Below are 21,031 nucleotides of genomic sequence, written 5' to 3'. Positions count from 1 at the left end.
GAAAAATTGTAAACAATATAAAAATGTCTAGCTGATTTTGAGAAATTACCCCTTGTAGTACCTCAAACCTTTTGCTCTCATGACTAGGTCATAGGTCAAAAGGTCAACGTACACACACTTGTAATCGCACCACACGCGAGTGCGGCGGCTGTATCTGACCATGGATTTCCTTAAAAAGGTTGTTTATTTTTCACAATGCTATATGTAAATGATCAAATATTACGTAGTCTAGACATATGAGGTCGTGAATATTTCATTGTGCTTATTTTTACACCAAGAATGTAAAATAGAAATTGAAAGAAAAAAATCTAGCTACTCTTATTTTCAGTAGGCCTAACAAGGTAGAGCTAATGTTGCATACACGTATCGTTTCATGATCATTTACATGATGTAACTACATAGATTGATTGAATGATATGTGTAGTCTGTAGTCACAGGCCACCGTGTCTGATGACGGGTTGGAATGTTTATATACTTATAGGGCACACTATTGGTTAAAATAACTATATGATGAGTGTAAGGTAACCTATTACTACTTGTCTTCTGTACAGTGTAAACACAGTGCACTAAGCTAGTATAGTACACTACATTAGATGAACTATATTGCACTCGGATAGAGGATTGATGCCAAAACCGCCATCATTCCTATATTGTTACTACATTATGAAGGTAATGTTCACAAAAATAACTACAATGTAGGAATAATAAATCATATTTATAGACTGATTGCATTCGTTAAACATTGTTAAATAAATTAATAATAAATGATTATTTAATAATAGTTTGATACATTCATAAAACTTTAAGTATTTTCAGTGTTGATTAATTTGATAAACATCTCCAAATTTGAGGCATCTATATTAATATTTGCAACCAAAAAATCAGGATAGAGAGTATTTTTATTGTATAAAAATATATTCATTTTGAAAAAAAAAAAAAAAATATCATAACAATGCATGCATAAAATTTCACATGAAAAGAACAAGTACATTTTCATAAAATACAAAAAAGGACGGCGATCCCTGAACTCTTTAATCAGCGTAGGAATACATGATGGTGGTATGAATCCAATCACCAGCTCAAAATTGGTTGAAACCATCGTTCAGCCGGTGATTTTATACGGCTCAGAACTCTGGGGAGCACCTACTCTGAAATCACAAGAGGATCTACGCAAGACACAACGATATGCTGCACGACGGTGTCAAGGATTCGAAAAAACATCGCCGACTCTAGCTACAACCCGGGCGCTTGGAATGCTCGACATATGTGGAGAAGTTGAGCAGAAAAAACTGATTTTCTGGAACAAATTGTGCTCCGCAAGTAGTTTATTTGTCTGGAAACTACTATTTATAGTACGCTTATGCGCGTTTGCTTTCGGCAAGAAGTCATTAAACGAAAAAAGCTTTGTATTTGATATATTCGCTATTGCTTCCAAGTTTGACATTACAGACAGCCTATTTGACTACATTTTTGAAGGCTTCCAACCATCTCGCTTTTTCTGGAAATCATTCTGCAAAAATGTTGTGCAAAGCTTTTATCAAACCAAATGGCTTGGTGAAATTGTCCATTTGGAATCATTTCAAATCTACGCCTCGGTTCACCAAAACTATGGCCCAAATCCTCTTTGAACTCTAGCATTAAAGTATCCGAACTACACATGGCAACTAAGTGAAATGATCAAGCTCAGCTATCGTCATGAAAAAGAACCAGTGCTCTGTAAATTATGTAACAAATTAACCGATAATATAACTGTTCACTTCCTTATACAGTGCTACTGTCTATTCGAAACACGAGATAAAATGCTAGAATTTCTGGTAAACTACTTGGATGTTTATGAATACGTCAAATTTGACAATTTAGAAGATCATGAGAAATGTTTCTTTCTACTCGGCAGTAAACAAGACATTTTACTTGACGATGAACGATGGCCAGTTGTAATGATAACTGTCTCAGATTTTTTACATAGAATGATTCAAGATATGAACTGTTTAATTGATTTGTAAATAACTTCTGACATGAAATGACCATGTAAATCTCTTTAAGAGGAAATAAAGATTGTCTGTCTGTCTGTCTGACTGATTGCATTCGTTAAACATTGTTAAATAAATTAATAATAAATGATTATTTAATAATAGTTTGATACATTCATAAAACTTTAAGTATTTTCAGTGTTGATTAATTTGATAAACATCTCCAAATTTGAGGCATCTATATTAATATTTGCAACCAAAAAATCAGGATAGAGAGTATTTTTATTGTATAAAAATATATTCATTTTGAAAATAAAAAACAATATCATAACAATGCATGCATAAAATTTCACATGAAAAGAACAAGTACATTTTCATAAAATACAGCAAAGGTAGGTGTTTTTTTTTAAAACACAACCACATGCCTGCTAGGGGTTTGTAGACCTGTAAACAATACTTGAGGCTGTCACAGCATGGTATGAATTGAATGCTGTAGACCCCCTGGGGTTAGTGATGAAAACTAGGTAAGGTATTATCTAATTACCTACATGTTGTGATGTCTGACTGCATGATTATCATCTCAGGTAAGGTGTCACCTTTGGTGAGATGGTGGGGATCAAATGTGCTTTAAAGATGCTCCACCGCCGACAGAGTATAAATGATATTCATCATTTGAACAATAATTGGTGTTAAATTGTGTATATAGATGTCCAATTAACACAAAAAATAATATTAAATGATTTATTTTGCCTTTGGTGCATGCGCAATCAGTACTTCATTCCATATAGGTTGTAGTGCCCTGGGATTTTTTCGGGATGCAATTAATTATTTTTCATATTTTCTAACTTGAAGTTAAATTAAAACTTCAAACTTTTCAGTGGTGGTAACAGTGTAAAGTAAGTAACTTTTGTAACTTTTTTAATAGTGAAAATATACCATTTGTCAGCGGTGGAGCATCTTTAAGTTTCATATGTTGTATATATATATATGTTTTAATTTTGATTGATTATCTCTCATTATGTTTAGTGTAATGCTTTTAGTGTATAACAAAATGCAAAATAGATATACAGTTAAATAGTTAAATTAAATAGTTCATAAATTGTGACTATTTATAAAAATGCAGGTAAAAGTCCAGTACTTTTTCAGAACAGACTATAATTGGCGTACCATTATTGGCATGTGTTTTTATAATTCCTTTGATCTCCAAAAAGTGGGAGAAAGAAGACCAAACCATGCAGTTAAACACATACACCTACATCTTTATTTCCATGCCCATGTTTTGATGTCATGCACTCGGTCTCACACACACTTAACAGTGTATCCGTAGACATTGCTGTGATTGTATGCTTAGATTAACAAATGGAATGAGGTACAACAGCCTGTTAGGATTTACATGTACCGTCATTTCTAAGTTACAATTACTGAGATTGAATATCTAAATCTATGATTATATTTAAACAAAAAGTTATTGTGCAATGATAAAGACTAATAATTGCTATAGTTTTGTTGGAATGTATACATGTTGTTTTCGGTAAAGGTCCACACTATCCTACAATTTATAATTAAAAGTTAGTATTTGATATGGTAAGATTGAGAAGTGTCCTTAACTTTAGTTAATAAACTAAAACATCACAACAAAAAGATAAACAATTTTATTTAAACTATATATATGTATATATATATTAAAGGGACAATTCAGTCTAAGAGAACATTAAAATGTGTACATATATAAAAAAAAAAACCCAGTTCTAATGCACATTAGATCAGTCTGTTTTACTGTGATATGCCTGAAAAGCCAATGGTTGTGACGTGTGTGTAGATGTTCAAACTCGCTCGCTGTCCACCATTACACATTGTGGTCGAACTTCTTGTATGCCGAACCCTGTCCCTTGCTCGTACAGTGATGCAACTTTTGTTTAGAACTGCTCAAATCGCTCTGACAGTAGTGTGTTTACCTTATTAGGTGAGTTGTCTTGCCTAAAAATCATTTTATCACCTTCTCAGTGGTTATGTAGTTCATTTGTTTATTGTGCGTGACTTTTGCTCGGTTTGGGTACAGCGTCCATATTGTACCTGCCTAATCATATTGATCAACGATTTGATATTTCAACGATATTAATTAAAATACTAAACAATGACGTGGAATTTGTCAATATTTTTAGCTCACCTGGCCCGAAGGGCCGGTGAGCTTATGTCATGGCGCGGCGTCCGTCGTCCGTCCGTCCGTCCGTCCGTCCGTCCGTCCGTCCGTCCGTCCGTCAACATTTCCTTTAAATCGCTACTTGTCATAGAGTTCTGCATGGATTGTAACCAAATTTGGCCACAAGCATCCTTGGGGGAGGGGGAACAGAACTTGTATGAATTTTGGCTCTTACCCCCCGGGGGCAAGAGGGGCGGGGCCCAATAGGGGAAATAGAGGTAAATCCTATAAATCGCTACTTGTCCTAGAGTTCTGCATGGATTGTAACCAAAATTAGCCACAAACATCCTGGGGGGAAGGGGAACAGAACTTGTATAAATTTTGGCTCTGATCCCCCAGGGGCAAGAGGGGCGGGGCCCAATAGGGGAAATAGAGATAAATCTTTTAAATCCCTACTAGTCATAGAGTTCTGAATGGAATGTAACCAAATTTGGCCACAAACATCCTTGGGGGAAGGGGAACAGAACTTGTATAAATTTTGGCTCTGGTCCCACGGGGGCAGGAGGGGCGGGGCCCAATAGGGGAAATAGAGGTAAATTCTTTAAATCGCTACTAGTCATAGAGTTCTGAATGGAATGTAACCAAATTTGGCCACAAACATCCTTGGGGGAAGGGGAACAAAACTTGTATAAATTTTGGCTCTGACTCCCCGGGGGCAGGAGGAGCGGGGCCCATTAGGGGAAATAGAGGTAAATCCTTTAAATTGCTACTAGTCATAGATTTCTACATGGATTGTAACCAAATTTGGCCACAAACATCCTTGGGGGAAGGGGAACAGAACTTGTATAAAATTTTGGCTCTGGCCCCTCGGGGGAGGCAGGAGAGGGGGGGGGGCGCCCAATAGGGGAAATAGAGGTAAATTCTTTAAATCGCTACTAGTCATAGAGTTCTGCATGGAATGTAACCAAATTTGGCCACAAACATCCTTGGGGGAAGGGGAACAAAACTTGTATAAATTTTGGCTATGACCCCCTGGGGGCAGGAGGGATGGGGCCCAATAGGGGATTTAGAGGTTAATATTAAAATTCCTTCAGAAAAGAAACAATGAACCTGTATTCAGAATATTACTTGGAATTACAAACCAGGTGAGCGATACAGGCCCTCTGGGCCTCTTGTTATGTTATATGTTTCATAAGAAATGTAGAACAATACATTTATGCCATATTTTGCTTCTTGGTTATGTAAAAGAATTAGTCTGAGTGAATTGTCCCTTTAAAGCGATACGAATGTGACTTATTGCATTATTGACTCTTTATGTTTGAATATAATATATACAGTAGTGCATTTGGGGGTCGATAGAGGGCATTTTATTCACAATTGAAAATGACCATATTACATATATGTATAGTGCCAGTTTGGAAAATTTTCATGATTGACAATATCAGATTTACAGTACTATGTCCTGATATAGAATATATATATACATGCACTTATGACTTTGGAAGGTGGGTGGAGGGGAAATGGGAGGTACATTTACTGACAGTAGTACCATTTACACCCAACTTGTTGATTGATAATTAAATGTGAATGTGCCATTATTAAAGAATCTATGGTAAATGTATACTTTAGCTGAATAGATTGACAAAATATTATTTTTCTTCTGAAATCTTATCCTTAATATTACCAGTGTTCAGTTTATTTTTAAATCAGCTACTGTACATTTCATGATCAGTATATAATTCTGATATTCTTTTTATCACCCCAACACACGTACAATACATCATAATATTGTATTTTATGTTATTATTGAAGTATAAAATAGGCCATATTAGTAAGATTGACAATGACATTGAGCTATAGGCATATGTCTTTAAGAATTATACTTTTAGGTTTTCCATCTTTTATCAACAATCATGACATTTAAAGATATTACCAAAATTGTCTTTTATGTTACTAGCAACTGCAGGACTTGAGTTGGTGGGTGCAGTACCGTGACCCCTCAGATATATACAAACATCACCCAAGCTTCCTAAAATTGGAGTTTATGACCTATTTTTGTGCTCTCCTTACTCTAATACATGGTAAGTTTTCACTGGGGATTTTGTAATCCCTTTTCCAGAAATTCCTGGTTGAGTATCTTTCTTCATAAAATGTCAAAAGTAATGATGAGTATCCTTTTATGTGTAAATTATTAGAAGTAAAGGTAAATAAAGAAAAAGAAAAAAAAAAACAGATTTGATTATCCAAAGTCACGAGACTGTTCATCCCTTTCTAGAAGCATGGTGATACTACACAAATTACCGGTATGCATTTGCTTCCAGGGATATTTAAGATATTTATTTTCTGTGCCGCTTTAAGGAATGGTGGACCATTCAACCTTAGTTCTGTAAGTATGGTGATACATGTGTAACCCTGGTCAATACTAGCCGCAATATATCGCTCGGCTAGAGAGAACTTCTCTTTAGCTCGATCGGTTGAGCGTCAGACTAGTAATCCAGAGGTCCCGAGTTCGATCCCTGGCAGGGGCAGGTGTTAAATTTATTGTAAATCCTGCACCCTGTTACATTGGCGCCCATGTAGGGACTCGGGAATGATACTTCACGATACCTGCGAAGGAATCGTTGTGACTCCTGGAAACTCGAGGACGAGATGATTCCTGGAGGGGGAGTATGTAACCCTGGTCAATACTAGCCGCAATATATCGCTTGGCTAGAGAGAACTTCTCTTTAGCTCGATCGGTTGAGCGTCAGACTAGTAATCCAGAGGTCCCGAGTTCGATCCCTGGCAGGGGCAGGTGTTAAATTTATTGTAAATCCTGCACCCTGTTACATTGGCGCCCATGTAGGGACTCGGAAATGATACTTCACGATACCTGCGAAGGAATCGTTGTGACTCCTGGAAACTCGAGGACGAGATGATTCCTGGAGGGGGAGTATGTAACCCTGGTCAATACTAGCCGCAATATATCGCTTGGCTAGAGAGAACTTCTCTTTAGCTCGATCGGTTGAGCGTCAGACTAGTAATCCAGAGGTCCCGAGTTCGATCCCTGGCAGAGGCAGGTATTAAATTTATTGTAAATCCTGCACCCTGTTACTATGTGCTTGCTGCCATGGATATTTAAGCTATTTATTTTCTATGCAGCTTTAAGGAATGGCGGACGATTCAAATGGCTGTGGCTAGGGGTCATCCTACACGGACTTGTTGTGGAAGCCATCAGCTACAACCTTCCAGAGATAGACAACTTCTGGCATGCTCAGGGCACGATCATGTTCCTGGGAGGAAGACTTCCTCTTTACATCGTAGTTATCTGTTAGTTTAATTATCACATATTGTATGGCATCACATATATATTTGACCTCGCATGATTGTCTTCTAAGATGGAAACGTCACATCCTGGATCCGAGCTGGATTTCTTCTGTTTTATATAAAGTCGAAATTAAAAGTTTCACTTATATTTTTATTAATAAAAGTTACATGATAAATATAATCTTACACTTGTGACTATGTTATATGAAATGTTCAAACATTCCACCTCTATCTTCCAACCTTTACCTCTTCACTTACACCTTCAGATCAAGTCTTGAGTTAGCAGCAAACTAAAATGTAATCTAAAATTAACAATAGACATCATTTTGTTCTTCCACCTGTTTCTTGGTATTAGAAAAAGTAAAAGAAAAGTTAGTATATATTCGAGAGTTATTAGTAGCTTATAGCACAAACATTTAAACCAAAATATCGAAATAGTGTATTTAAATTAGACTCCACTTTATATACCTTTGTAGTTGAGTACTCATTGTCCTGTCTTAACAAGAAAATAAATTATTTTTATCCTTTTCCAGATGCTGTGTTTTTGTACACAGCCTCTGTAGCTGTGGCGCATTGGAGACTGAAATGGTGGGCAGAACCGTTTGCAGGTAGAAATTAAGTACAGTCAAACCTGTTACCTGTTACCTGTTACCTCTTCTTAGACACCGTAGTTAGCTGGTTCCAGCTAGTTGTGGCGCGTTTTGTTCATTTACTAAATAGTTGTCCGGTTGTGCCATATAAAAACTGGGGTAAAACTTGCATGGTACTGAATTCCAGTGAGTGTTCAGTCGGTTTTTAAACGAGTTCAGAGTAGGGGCTTCTACTACGAAGTTGGGAAGGGAGTTCCATGAATCTACCACTCGCCGACTAAATATACTTTGTGTGACTTTAGTCCTGCTCTGTTTCTTAAAGAGTTTTAAACTATTACCTCTAGTATTAGCTGAAGACATTGTAAATAGCTTATCTTTATCTAGTTTATCTATACCATTCAGAATTTTATAGACTTCGATCACATCGTTCCTTTTACGTCTATATTCTAAGGTGGGAAGTCCCAACTTTTTAAGTCTTGAATGGTATGGTAAATTTTCAATAGAGTGAACTCTTTTAGTGGCTCTACGTTGGACGTTTTCAAGAGCGATCTGATCTTTTTTTAGCAGTGGAGACCATACCTGGGTTGCATATTCTAAGTTAGGTCTAATTAGGCTTTTGTACAGGGTTAAGAACATGGTTATATCTATATAGACAAATGTCCTGAATATTAGACCCAGTATGCGATTTCCTTTATTAACTGCTTGACTAACATGCTGACTAAATTTAAGTTTGTTGTCGAAAAGTACACCTAAATCTTTCTCACACTGTACCTTCTCTATTTGTTCACTTTGTGGGAAGGAATAATGCGTGTCTTGTTCTAGATTGCCTATATTGAGGTGTTTGCATTTTTTAGTGTTCAAGGCCATTTTCCAGTCTCTAGTCCAAGTGACTACACTGTCTATGTCTGCTTGAAGTTCTTGAGACTCGGTGGGGTTGTTATTGTTTCTAAAAATTTTAGAGTCGTCAGCAAATAGTTTTATTGTGCTATGTTGGACTACTTCGGGCAGGTCATTGATATATATCAGAAATAGAACAGGACCTAAGACACTACCTTGTGGTACACCACTAGTCACATCTACTAGTCCAGAAGTTTCACCATGAATAACAACTCGTTGCTGTAGATTGGATAAGAAGTCTTCTATCCACTTCAGTACTTTTCCAGTGATACCGTAACCCTTTAGTTTTTTAAGTAGATGTTTGTGAGGGACTTTATCAAAAGCTTTACTGAAGTCAATATAAATTGCGTCGACATTACTCCCTTTATCTATGGCTTCTGCCCAATGTTCAAGGACCTCCAATAGGTTGGTAGTACACGATTTGCCAGATCTAAAGCCATGTTGATGTTCTGTGAAGAGATGGTTCTCGTCCATATGAATTACGAGTTTGTCCCTAATGATTCTTTGGAGAATTTTGCCTGGGATTGAAGTCAGACTTATTGGACGGTAGTTCTCCACTTTGTTGTGGTTCCCACTCTTGTATAAAGGAGTCACATTAGCAATTCGCCAGTCGTCTGGAATTTTCCCTTCGTCTAAAGATTTCCTGAATATGATTTCCAAGGGTTGTGATATTTCATTTGAAGTTTCAACAAGAAGTTTAGGATGAAAGACGTCAGGCCCTGGAGATTTATTAGGGTTTAATTTCTTTATAGTTTTTTCAATTAAACTCCTGTCGAATTCGATATCATGAAGTTCTGTTTGATATGGTCTCACTTGGAAGTGTGGTGGATCTTCACTTTCTGGTGGGTTAAAGACTGATCCAAAGTAGTTATTCAGCTCATTGGCGGTATCATAGTGGTTAGTGGTGTGTGTACCATCCGCTTTTACCACGTTGGTTATAGACATTCCTGTTCGTGTTTTTTCTCCGACATATTTCCAAAAGAGCTTGCTGTTATCTTTGATGTCTTGCACTAGTTTCTTTTCATAATGATAGTGTGAACGTCGAATCTGTCGTGTTGCAGTGTTCCTGGCTCTCTGATACACTTTAAAGTTACTTTCTGTTTTACAATGAAGGTATCGGACCCACTTCCGCCTTTTTTGTCGGATGGACTGCTTGGCTTCGTTGTCAAGATGGGGCTTCCAACGCTTCCTAACTGGGGATGTCTTGTTCACGGGTATTTTATCTTCAATTAGTTTAGTTATGGTTTCAACAAGAACATTCCATGCTTGGGTCGTTGACATGTCCTCAACTTGAATGATGTTTAGCCAGTTGACAGAGGTTAGTTCTTCGCGTATAGCGCCGTAATGCCCTTTGTGATAATTCCTCCTCTCCTGTTTAGTATGATTGTCACTATGTGATACACTCAGTTTAAAAGACAATAAAATATGGTCACTCCTTCCGATACTTGGAAGATAGTTAACATCGTTGACAATCTGTTCATCGTTGCTAAAAACTAGATCCAGTATAGATGGATTTTGACCTTCCCTATATCTGGTAGGCTTATGGATATGTTGGTATAAAAAAGTGTCTCGAACACACTCCAAGAAACGAGTAGATATATGGTTTTCTGACGTACATGTTGTCCAGTCAGTCCAATTTATTTCAGGAGAGTTGAAATCTCCAGTGATCAGAATGTGTTTTGCGTTTCTAATTGACATTTCTCTCATTAAGTTTGTTAGGTAGCTGAAATTCTCAGCTGTACTGTTGGGGCTACGGTAGATATTCGCAATAAGTAGCTTGTCACCATTACTCAACTTGAGTTCAACAGCTAGGTACTCTTCAAAGGTTGTTGTAAATTTGCAATAGCAGACACCTCTATATAGCGGACACCTGTCCATAACGGACAGTGCTAGGAATCCCCAACGAAAATCACTATATAAATGTAGAAATTAAGTACATGTATATACAGCCAAAACTTGTATGTCAATGCCTATGGTAATACTTTATGTTATCTGAGTATTGTCAAGTTGAGTTTACTAATCTTGTGAATGAATATATAATGTGCACTTAAAGCGTTAGTCTAGACCAACAAAATACTTTGAATTAAACAGAGTTTAAGCTATACAAGTTCAATTTGACAAACTTTAACTGCATGATTCAAATAATATTTTCTAGTAATGGATATTTGTTATTTTGCAGTTGGACTGACTGTCGTTTTGATTGATCTTCCTTATGATATTTGTGCTGTAAAGCACATGGCCTGGACATGGCATGACACTGATCCTAATATCTACGACCGTATGTACTGGGCCCCCTGGACCAGCTACTACTTCCATGCGTCTTTTGCTTGTGGATTTACATTCGCATTTCATGGCTTCCACAGACTATTTGGTGGAAATACAAACAGATTCCAGAGTAAAGGGTGAGCGATTATTCCTGGATCAATAATTATGTTTTATTTTCTTGTACTGAAATTGTAAAATAATTTTGATATGTACAAATATTAGCAGAATCAGTTTGTTGTTGTGGTATTGATGATACGGAATTTCTTTTCCAGATTTTTTAAGGAGGTTCCTAACACTATGTTAGCAGGTATGTTGGGTTTCCCTCTGGGAACTCTTCAGTTCTTGCCTAACTATCACATTCTCCATGACAACTACAACATTCACACTGAAGTGTGCGTCGCCATGTTCTTCGTTGTGTACATAACAATAGTATGGAAGGGAGACAGGGCAGCATGTTTAGAGAGGTCACTTAGTGCAGAAAAACTCAGGAAAAGTAGGTCACATTGGGTGCTTTTTTGGAATTTTTCAAAATATATTTCTTTTCATTGAGAAGCTGGTGAAATATGGTGTAAGGGGAGATAATCCCATTTCTTATTTTGGTATAATAGTCTCGCAGCGGATAGAAAATAGCACCAATCAGTTTTGGTATGTTGATTTGATGATCTGTGTTATTGCTGTTTTAATTGTTATCTTTAATCATTGTATAATCACATTGTTTCACATTAAATCCGGTACATTGAGACCTTTCTTGACTATCAATGTGTCATTGTTCCTCTTTCTCTACACAGCAAACTGGTTAACGGAGATCACACTTTTGGCAGTAGTCTACTTCACATTCTTCATACATCTGGTGGTGACAGGAAAACCTGAGGATCAAGTCTCCATCGGACTCCACGAAGTGATAGGGCCCTGTAACGAGACCGTGAACATGACAGCTGCCTCTGGACAGGTGCGTTGATTGGAAATGAGTATGTCCTATTATAAAAATGAATCAACTGAAGTCTTCAAGTTTATTAATCATTTGGAAATCCCTTCAGCTCCACTTATCTAGAGGTAAAACACGCTTATAACGAACATGCTTACAATGTTACATTGTTATAACTTAGTAATTCCCCATCATGGTTCCCCTACATTGTCTGTAATATCTGTATAATGAATTATGCTTGTAACAAAGTGATTTTGTTGATCACCAGAGGTTCGTTACAATGAAGTGATTTTGTTGGTCACCAGAGATTCGCTATAAAGAAGTGATTTTGTTGGTCACCAGAGATTCGCTATAAAGTAGTGATTTTGTTGGTCACCAGAGATTCGCTATAAAGAAGTGATTTTGTTGGTCACCAGAGATTCGCTCTAAAGAAGTGATTTTGTTGGTCACCAGAGATTCGCTCTAAAGAAGTGATTTTGTTGGTCACCAGAGATTCGCTATAAAGAAGTGATTTTGTTGGTCACCAGAGATTCGCTATAAAGAAGTGATTTTGTTGGTCACCTGAGATTCGCTATAAAGAAGTGATTTTGTTGGTCACCAGAGATTCGCTATAAAGTAGTGATTTTGTTGGTCACCAGAGATTCGCTATAAAGAAGTGATTTTGTTGGTCACCAGAGATTCTCTATAAAGAAGTGATTTTGTTGGTCACCAGAGATTCGCTATAAACAAGTGATTTTGTTGGTCACCAGAGATTCGCTATAAAGAAATAATTTTGTTGGTCACCAGAGATTTGCTATAAACAAGTGATTTTGTTGGTCACCAGAGATTCGCTATAAAGAAGTGATTTTGTTGGTCACCAGAGATTCGCTATAAACAAGTGATTTTGTTGGTCACCAGAGATTCGCTATAAAGAAGTGATTTTGTTGGTCACCAGAGATTCGCTATAAAGTAGTGATTTTGTTGGTCACCAGAGATTCTTAAAAAGTGATTTTGTTGGTCACCTGAGATTCGCTATAAAGAAGTGATTTTGTTGGTCACCAGAGATTCGCTATAAAGAAGTGATTTTGTTGGTCACCAGAGATTCGCTATAAAGAAGTGATTTTGTTGGTCACCAGAGATTCGCTATAAAGTAGTGATTTTGTTGGTCACCAGAGATTAGCTATAAAGTAGTGATTTTGTTGGTCACCAGAGATTCGCTATAAAGAAGTGATTTTGTTGGTCACCTGAGATTCGCTATAAAGAAGTGATTTTGTTGGTCACCAGAGATTCGCTATAAAGAAGTGATTTTGTTGGTCACCAGATTCGCTATAAAGAAGTGATTTTGTTGGTCACCGAGATTCGCTATAAAGAAGTGATTTTGTTGGTCACCAGAGATTCGCTATAAAATGATTTTGTTGTCACAATAGTGATTTTGTTGGTCACCAGAGATTCGCTATAAAGAAGTGATTTTGTTGTCACCTGAGATTCGCTATAAAGAAGTGATTTTGCTAATGATTTGTTGGTCACCGAGATTCGCTATAAACAAGTGATTTTGTTGGTCACCAGAGATTCGCTATAAACAAGTGATTTTGTTGGTCACCAGAGATTCGCTATAAAGAAGTGATTTTGTTGGTCACCAGAGATTCGCTATAAAGAAGTGATTTTGTTGGTCACCAGAGATTCGCTATAAAGAAGTGATTTTGTTGGTCACCAGAGATTCGCTATAAAGAAGTGATTTTGTTGGTCACCAGAGATTCGCTATAAAGAAGTGATTTTGTTGGTCACCAGAGATTCGCTATAAACAAGTGATTTTGTTGGTCACCAGAGATTCGCTATAAAGAAGTGATTTTGTTGGTCACCAGAGATTCGCTATAAAGAAGTGATTTTGTTGGTCACCAGAGATTGCTATAAAAAGTGATTTTGTTGGTCACCAGAGATTCGCTATAAAAAGTGATTTTGTTGGTCACCAGAGATTCGCTATAAACAAGTGATGATTTTGGTCACGAGATTCGCTATAAAGAAGTGATTTTGTTGGTCACCAGAGATTCGCTATAAAGAAGTGATTTTGTTGGTCACCAGAGATTCGCTATAAAGAAGTGATTTTGTTGATCACCAGAGATTCGCTATAAACAAGTGATTTTGTTGGTCACCTGAGATTCGCTATAACAAAGTGATTTTGTTGGTCACCAGAGATTCGCTATAGATGGATTTGTGTTGGTCACCAGAGATTCGCTATAAAGAAGTGTGATTTTGTTGGTCACCAGAGATTAGCTATAAAGAAGTGATTTTGTTGGTCACCAGAGATTCGCTATAAAGAAGTGATTTTGTTGGTCACCAGAGATTCGCTGCTATAAAAGTGATTTTGTTGGTCACCAGAGATTCGCTATAAAAAGTGATTTTGTGTCACCAGGATTGCTATAAAAGTGATTTTGTTTCACCAAGATATAAAGAGTGATTTTGTTGGTCACCAGAGATTCGCTATAAAGAGTGATTTTGTTGGTCACCAGAGATTCGCTATAAAAGTGATTTTGTTGGTCACCAGAGATTCGCTATAAAAAGTGATTTTGTTGGTCACCAGAGATTCGCTATAAAGAAGTGATTTTGTTGGTCACCAGAGATTGCTTAAAAGTGATTTGTTGTCACCAGAGATTCGCTATAAAGTAGTGATTTTGTTGGTCACCAGAGATTCGCTATAAAGTAGTGATTTTGTTGGTCACCAGAGATTCGCTATAAAGAAGTGATTTTGTTGGTCACCAGAGATTCGCTATAAAGAAGTGATTTTGTTGGTCACCAGAGATTCGCTATAAACAAGTGATTTTGTTGGTCACCAGAGATTCGCTATAAAGAAGTGATTTTGTTGGTCACCAGAGATTCGCTATAATCGTGTTTTACTGGAAAGCAGTATAAATATTTCATGAAAATCCTGTGAACCACTTTAATAGTTTGTGGACGTTCTCTTTAAGGTGAGATTGCCTAATATATAGGCCTAGTTACCATTGAACAAAGTTGTCTCCCTTGTTTCAGATCCTGACAAAGAGGAAGTACCTATGCCTAGATGACTATGACGAAGACTACTTTGACTTTCACTGCATCAAGGGAAAACCACCTGTGGGGAAGGAATGGTACACCGTATGTGGCACTCCATACAGGAACCACATGGAATACATTGTAGTCGTCGGCTTCGCCAGTCTCTTTGGACTGTATTGGATCTTCTCATTGATTGGCTGCGGCGGGTTACCAAGGGGAACAGCAAGCCCCAGCAAGGAACCAAAGGCAAAACAGAACTAGTCATGGAGCTATAGGTTATAACCCCAGGGATGTATAAGTGCTAAACTGTAGTGAGGATTAAACCAAGCTACTTTATAAACATACTGATAATGAAATAATTCTGTCTGTGCCATCATAGATATATGTCATATTTGATATTGTTTTAAGTTCTCTGAATTAAAACTTATGATGTCATATTCGACCTATCTTTAAAACCTTTTGATGACATCTTGGGTAGCTATTATTATCAGTTATTTTCCATGAACTATCATTTTAAAGCATTAGATAAGGTAAAGTTCCTGAGGACTGTTCTGCTTAATTAAACATAACCACATACTCCCATAGAGTTAATATTTCAAAAAGGTGGAGTTCCTGTTCCCTGGAAAAATAATGAGGCTTTTCCTGCTGAGTTAAACATCTGCCGCGTATGTAACTCCCATAAAATTATTTTTTAAAGAGGTATATCATAGAAAGAAAATCAAAATGAGACTGGCATTGTAGAGTTAATTCTACAACAACTGTTACTGTATTAAAAACCAACTTATTTTCGTGTGCAATTAATTTCCGCATAAATCACAATTAATTAAAAATCACAAAGATACTCGCTATTGGAAAATGTTTCAAATGCAGGTGTGTTAGAACAATATAAGTCAAAATTGAAAAAAATAAGCTTATTTGTTGTTAGCTTTGAAAATGTGAAATTAATTAGTTGCTGCGAAAATGAGCTGGTGTGTAGTATGCACTACAATTACATTCCATAAACTGTAAGATTTAGGTGTAACCTATGTGCCAACATGTTTAAAGTATACAATGACAATTTTTCATTACTAGTCCCATACAAGGAATATTTTCCTCATTTCATGTTTAATAGCTTTTTTGCTCTTTTTTTTTAAATAATTACTATTTTAGTATGTATGCTGCATGTGATCCACTGTAAAATAGCTTTATTACCAGTATGTCAAAAATAATGCAGTATGGTAATATTACCCCTCTTAGTAGTTGAGGTATTTAATTGAGCTTTATCAAACTTAAGATTATTTGTTCTTAATGCTATGAGACTTCTTTTTATAGGCTCTATCTCCACCAATAAAAATACCAACTAATTATACCCCACCAATTCATGATATGTTAAGAAATAACAACTTTTCAGCAAATATCATATTAAATTACCTAATTACATAGTAAAAGTTGAGATTGCCATGCCTAACAGTATTTGTATATGTTGTCTTGCCCTGAGATGGTAGAGATTGGTGTGTATCAGTGTAGAGCTATTTTGTGTATTAATGTATCAGATGTGACCAGTGCCAAATCTTCAGTCAGGATTAAAGCATGTACTGTATTCGACCCAATAAACGCCCAGGGCGCTTAAAATGAAAAGGTGCTAATAAGTCAAAATTATTGCAAATCTATACCATTTTATGCAATTTTGGTCCTTATTAATTTCTGGGCAATTGAAATTGAGGCCTCAAAAAGGGGAGGGGCGCTTATAGGGACATGGACGCTTATTGGGTCGAATACGGTATTTATCTTTCAATAACCAAAAGGGTGTAATTTATATTTTGTAGTATCGATTGACCTGTATGTATGCTGTACTTTGTTCCTCTTGTGGAACACTTGTATTTATAAACTGTGAGTCAATATGCTAATATGATACAGTATTTCATCTGTCTTATAAAGAAATCCATGCAGACAAGAAATGCTTCTAGTTTTGATTATCATTGGTACATGCAGGTCATGAATGGTCCATGTGATATAGGCTGTCCTTTCTTTATGTACAAGCCCCGATTTTTCAAAACAAACTAAGTTAAAAAACAAACTGAAGTAAAAAATATTAACATATTACCAGGTAGGCTCCATAATAAAAAAAAATAAGTTTGACTTAAGCCGTCACTTTTGTTTTGAGAAATTGGGGCCAGGCTGTGTCATTAAAACAAAACCCATTTTTTGTACATGATGTGCCATTAAAAAAACATTGCTTTGAAGAATTAATATTCCTTTAAGCTTTCAAGAAAATGAATCAATAGATGATAAACATGTACGTGATACTGTGCAACAGTAGATTACAACATTAAATTTTTTTTTATACTATACTGCCAGTTTAACTGTAGAATGATGATTCCCAGTGATACATGTATCAATATTGCATTTAAACAAAACTCATTTTATAATGAAATTAAAGTTACATACAACTATATCACCCAATAGTGTCCTCCATGTAATTCTATCTATTTAGGGGATGGCATTGTGTACCACTAACCCCTAAACTTTATGTGGCAAATCAGGGGGCAGTAATTACAAAGTTTTGGTATTATTTTTATGACCCTGACGTCTTTAAAATGACTGGACATAAAACAAGATCATTTATATTCTTGTTGATTTTGTATGGGTACAAAATGTAGATTAATCTGACTTTATCATATCTTGTCAGAGTCAGATTGCAGGGCAATCGGAATATTTTTATACATGTATATTGTTGATTGAGCTTCCTTTCATTTATGAAAATAATTTATGATTGTGTTTTCATAGATATTTCTCAGAATTCTATATATTGTATATTAATAAGAATTACATCACTACGTGACTTGGACGAACGAGTCTTGTTTTAAGAATATGACGATCACAGGATGAAATTGGCGGGCAGGATATTGTATTTCTTAGTTATAGTCGACTTAGGGCATTTTACAGAAATGTTATACAAGCAGCCTTAGTTATAGTTGACTTAGGGCATTTTACAGAAATGTTACACGAATATCATGTTTTTGTGGTACTGTTAATTGAATACATTTACCAACATTTTTTCTGATATTTTTTTGGATTTTAACCATGTCACGATGTACATCAGTTATTTCACTATCATTGTGTATGTTTTTACATATCCTTGGTTCCATTACATATGATTCAAAGCTCCGTCTTGATGTCATCAATTTCAAGATTTTGTAGATGAAAGCAAACACTGTTGATTTAAAATCTTCCATATGTAAAATTTGCATTGATAGGTCCAGAATAACAAATAATTATACAAGCAGAGATTGCTGCAAAAACTAAATGACCACGTATCACTTTTCAGTTTTATAAGTAAAATAACTTGTTTTTCTGATAATCTTTACTGTTGGAATATTGGTTCTTCACTGTAACATTCCAGGCATTAATAAATATCAAAATACTCAAATAAACAGGCTTTCTACTTTGTTATTTCAAAATCAATGTGCATCAATTCATCCTAGGATATTCCGTCTTTGCAAATTAGCTCCCTAGTGAGGAGGTATCCATTGTGACGTCAATATTTTGTTGCCGCAATTCACATTGTTTTCTCCAAAAAGTGTGATGTTACGCTCGCAAACAAGTCACAATCTGAATCAATACCTACCCGCATGGACAAATAACTCAGTAACACGCAAATACAGAATACATGTACATCATAATCTATCTCAGAACCCTGATGATCAAACTCTCTAATGCAAATGTTGCATTATGACCTAAGTATTCCAATCTACTGCAAGTCAACAAATAAAATAAGCTCATGCAGCCACTAACATGAGACCATGCACTTGGCAGAAATTTAACACAATACTCCAGTAAAAATAGAAGAGATTTTATTGATGTCATTGTATACAGTAGCAATGGAGATGTGATATTTCTACAGACAATAAAACAGGAGTAATACAGCTTCTGTAAAAAATACATATTAAACAATATACTAATATTGTTAAATATATTAACCCCCCCCCCTATCTTTCTGACAATTTGTTTGTATTTAGTCTAGAATTTAGTCTAGAAGTTTAGATATTTTTAGAACATATTTTGTACCTTTTCTTTGTCTAAACATTTTTTAAAGAAAATTGAACCTGTCATTATAATTATCATTGAGCAAATTTCCGTTTTGATACAACATTGATTTTTGAAGGTGTAAACAATATTTCATTCCCACAAAGTTAACTACCTAGTATACCAAACATTTACGAGACCTTAAGATCTCAAGTCATTATTTATAACCTACTCCTCTACCTGGTAGCAATAATTGAAAATTTAATTTTGGATGTTCATTATAATTCGTAAAAGGTTTATGTGCTGCAAACTTTCCTACCTACCACCTTTAGTGTTCATTTGAATGTGGGAGAGAAAGCCCAAAATGAACCTACCATTTTAAATAAATGCAGATGATATATTTAGTTCAACTGCTTCAGCCAGACATCTTTATTAATAATGAGGTTTATACCAAATAAAGATTTCTGCTTTAATCTTAAGATAATTTTCCTGAATGAGTGTCAATCTAAAAAAAAAAAATCAATATATATGATATATAGGGAACCAAGCACAACATGTTTACAAAAGTGTAAAAATTAAAAGTTTTCACAAAATGATATATATCAATCATTGAAAAAATGATAGTGAATCACAATTAACAGAAATTTTGAACGTTTGCAAATAACAAAAAAAATAAAAAAAACCAAAAACCTGCAGAACTAGCTAGAGGGGGTTACAACACAATACAGAGCTATATAATATTTATCAAGTAAGTTTTCCCCCCAAATCTAGCTGTATATTTAGAATAGGTGGTTTGCATTCTATATGATTCCTCCTATATGGCAATTTGAGTCTGTTGATTAAAATTCTTCACAATAATAAAGAAGTCATCCCCAAATCTAAAATACAGTATCTATTGACTAGACTACAACCAATTATTATCAATTAAAATCACAGGTGCTTGGAGTTCTGACTGTAAAATATACATTATTCATATTATATATCTTGTATTTCTATCATTATCTTTATATTCTGTGAACAGTTTTAAGTTCTGTGTGTCTTGATCACATAGCGAATTGCCTTGCAAATTCGACAGTTTTTGACCACATTGTATTTTGCACCGTATATACGGTATTATATACATTAGTCAAATACTTATTTTTCATGGTTATAGGAATAATGTATAAATCACATCAGTATTTCAAGTGACTGTGGTTAAAACAACCCTAGGAATTTGGCACAAGAAAAACCCTAGTTGATAAATGAAAGTTTGAAATGGTTTATAATGTGCCAAGTCCCTGTGATTTAAATCCTGATGCTTCATAAAAAAAGAACATTTGGTAAATGACAACACACAACCCTTAAAAATACTCTTTAACATTTAAACACTTCGTCTGGGGAGTACAGTACTACAATATCACAGAAATACTAAGCAAAGGAAACACATGTTGCTACAGTGGTCAAATGGGACTTTTAAAATATATATATACATAATTCAGTGTGTATTGCTCAATCAAATTACTAACCAAATCATCTACTATTACAACAGCCACATACAACACAGACTCTTATCTGACATCCCACTAATCCAGCTGAAAACCTTGAGTATTAAAATTCAATCTTTACTGAGAGAAAAAATATGTTTCTGGTGTATTAGTGTAGCTATCTCACAGAGATCTGTAACATAGATATAAATATTACGATAATTAAACTGTGTTTATTCCAAGTGGATAATGGGACAGTAATTACACATCAAGTTGTCAGAGAATTCAAGTTTATGGAATAGAAGTTAGTGGAGTGTTTGATTTATAACAGGTTTACTGTCCATCTGTTGGATTTACAAATTCGTTTTCCCTTTAACACCAACAGACTAACTATAAACAATGTAGTTGCGGTACTATGGATGTGTTAGCATCTTCCAATGGCACATTTCAGGTAGAATAAAAAC

At 35.6% G+C, this 21,031-nt stretch overlaps 1 protein-coding gene across 2 annotated transcripts; it reads left to right on the top strand.

The window, feature by feature from the left end:
* Positions 1-75: 75 nt before the first annotated feature.
* Positions 76-18,512, top strand: LOC138322855 (uncharacterized). Of its 2 annotated transcripts, none has more exons than XM_069267000.1 (8): positions 76-178; positions 6,068-6,191; positions 7,252-7,419; positions 7,950-8,024; positions 11,083-11,305; positions 11,441-11,661; positions 11,957-12,117; positions 15,097-18,512. In XM_069267000.1, the coding sequence occupies exons 1-8, from the start codon at positions 161-163 to the stop codon at positions 15,358-15,360; spliced, it is 1,254 nt and encodes a 417-aa protein (XP_069123101.1). In that variant the 5' UTR covers positions 76-160; the 3' UTR covers positions 15,361-18,512. The 2 variants fall into 2 exon arrangements, with proteins under 2 accessions (XP_069123101.1, XP_069123100.1); XM_069266999.1 differs by lacking the exon at positions 76-178 and adding an exon at positions 217-669.
* The last annotated feature ends 2,519 nt before the right edge of the window (positions 18,513-21,031 follow it).

The sequence above is a fragment of the Argopecten irradians genome, chromosome 5 (assembly GCF_041381155.1).
Source record: "Argopecten irradians isolate NY chromosome 5, Ai_NY, whole genome shotgun sequence".
NCBI classification, from domain to species: domain Eukaryota; kingdom Metazoa; phylum Mollusca; class Bivalvia; order Pectinida; family Pectinidae; genus Argopecten; species Argopecten irradians.
The sequence above is the reverse complement of the archived record's forward strand: the minus strand, read 5'-3'. Positions and strand labels throughout refer to the sequence as shown.

Bases quoted from the DNA above. Each gene is read 5' to 3' on its own strand.
- LOC138322855 (XM_069266999.1), top strand. From the start codon at position 625: ATGCCAAAACCGCCATCATTCCTATATTGTTACTACATTATGAAG. The intron at 6,192-7,251 runs GTAAGTTTTCAC...TTTTCTATGCAG, and splicing joins TCTCCTTACTCTAATACATG to CTTTAAGGAATGGCGGACGA. The intron at 11,662-11,956 runs GTAGGTCACATT...TTCTCTACACAG, and splicing joins TGCAGAAAAACTCAGGAAAA to CAAACTGGTTAACGGAGATC.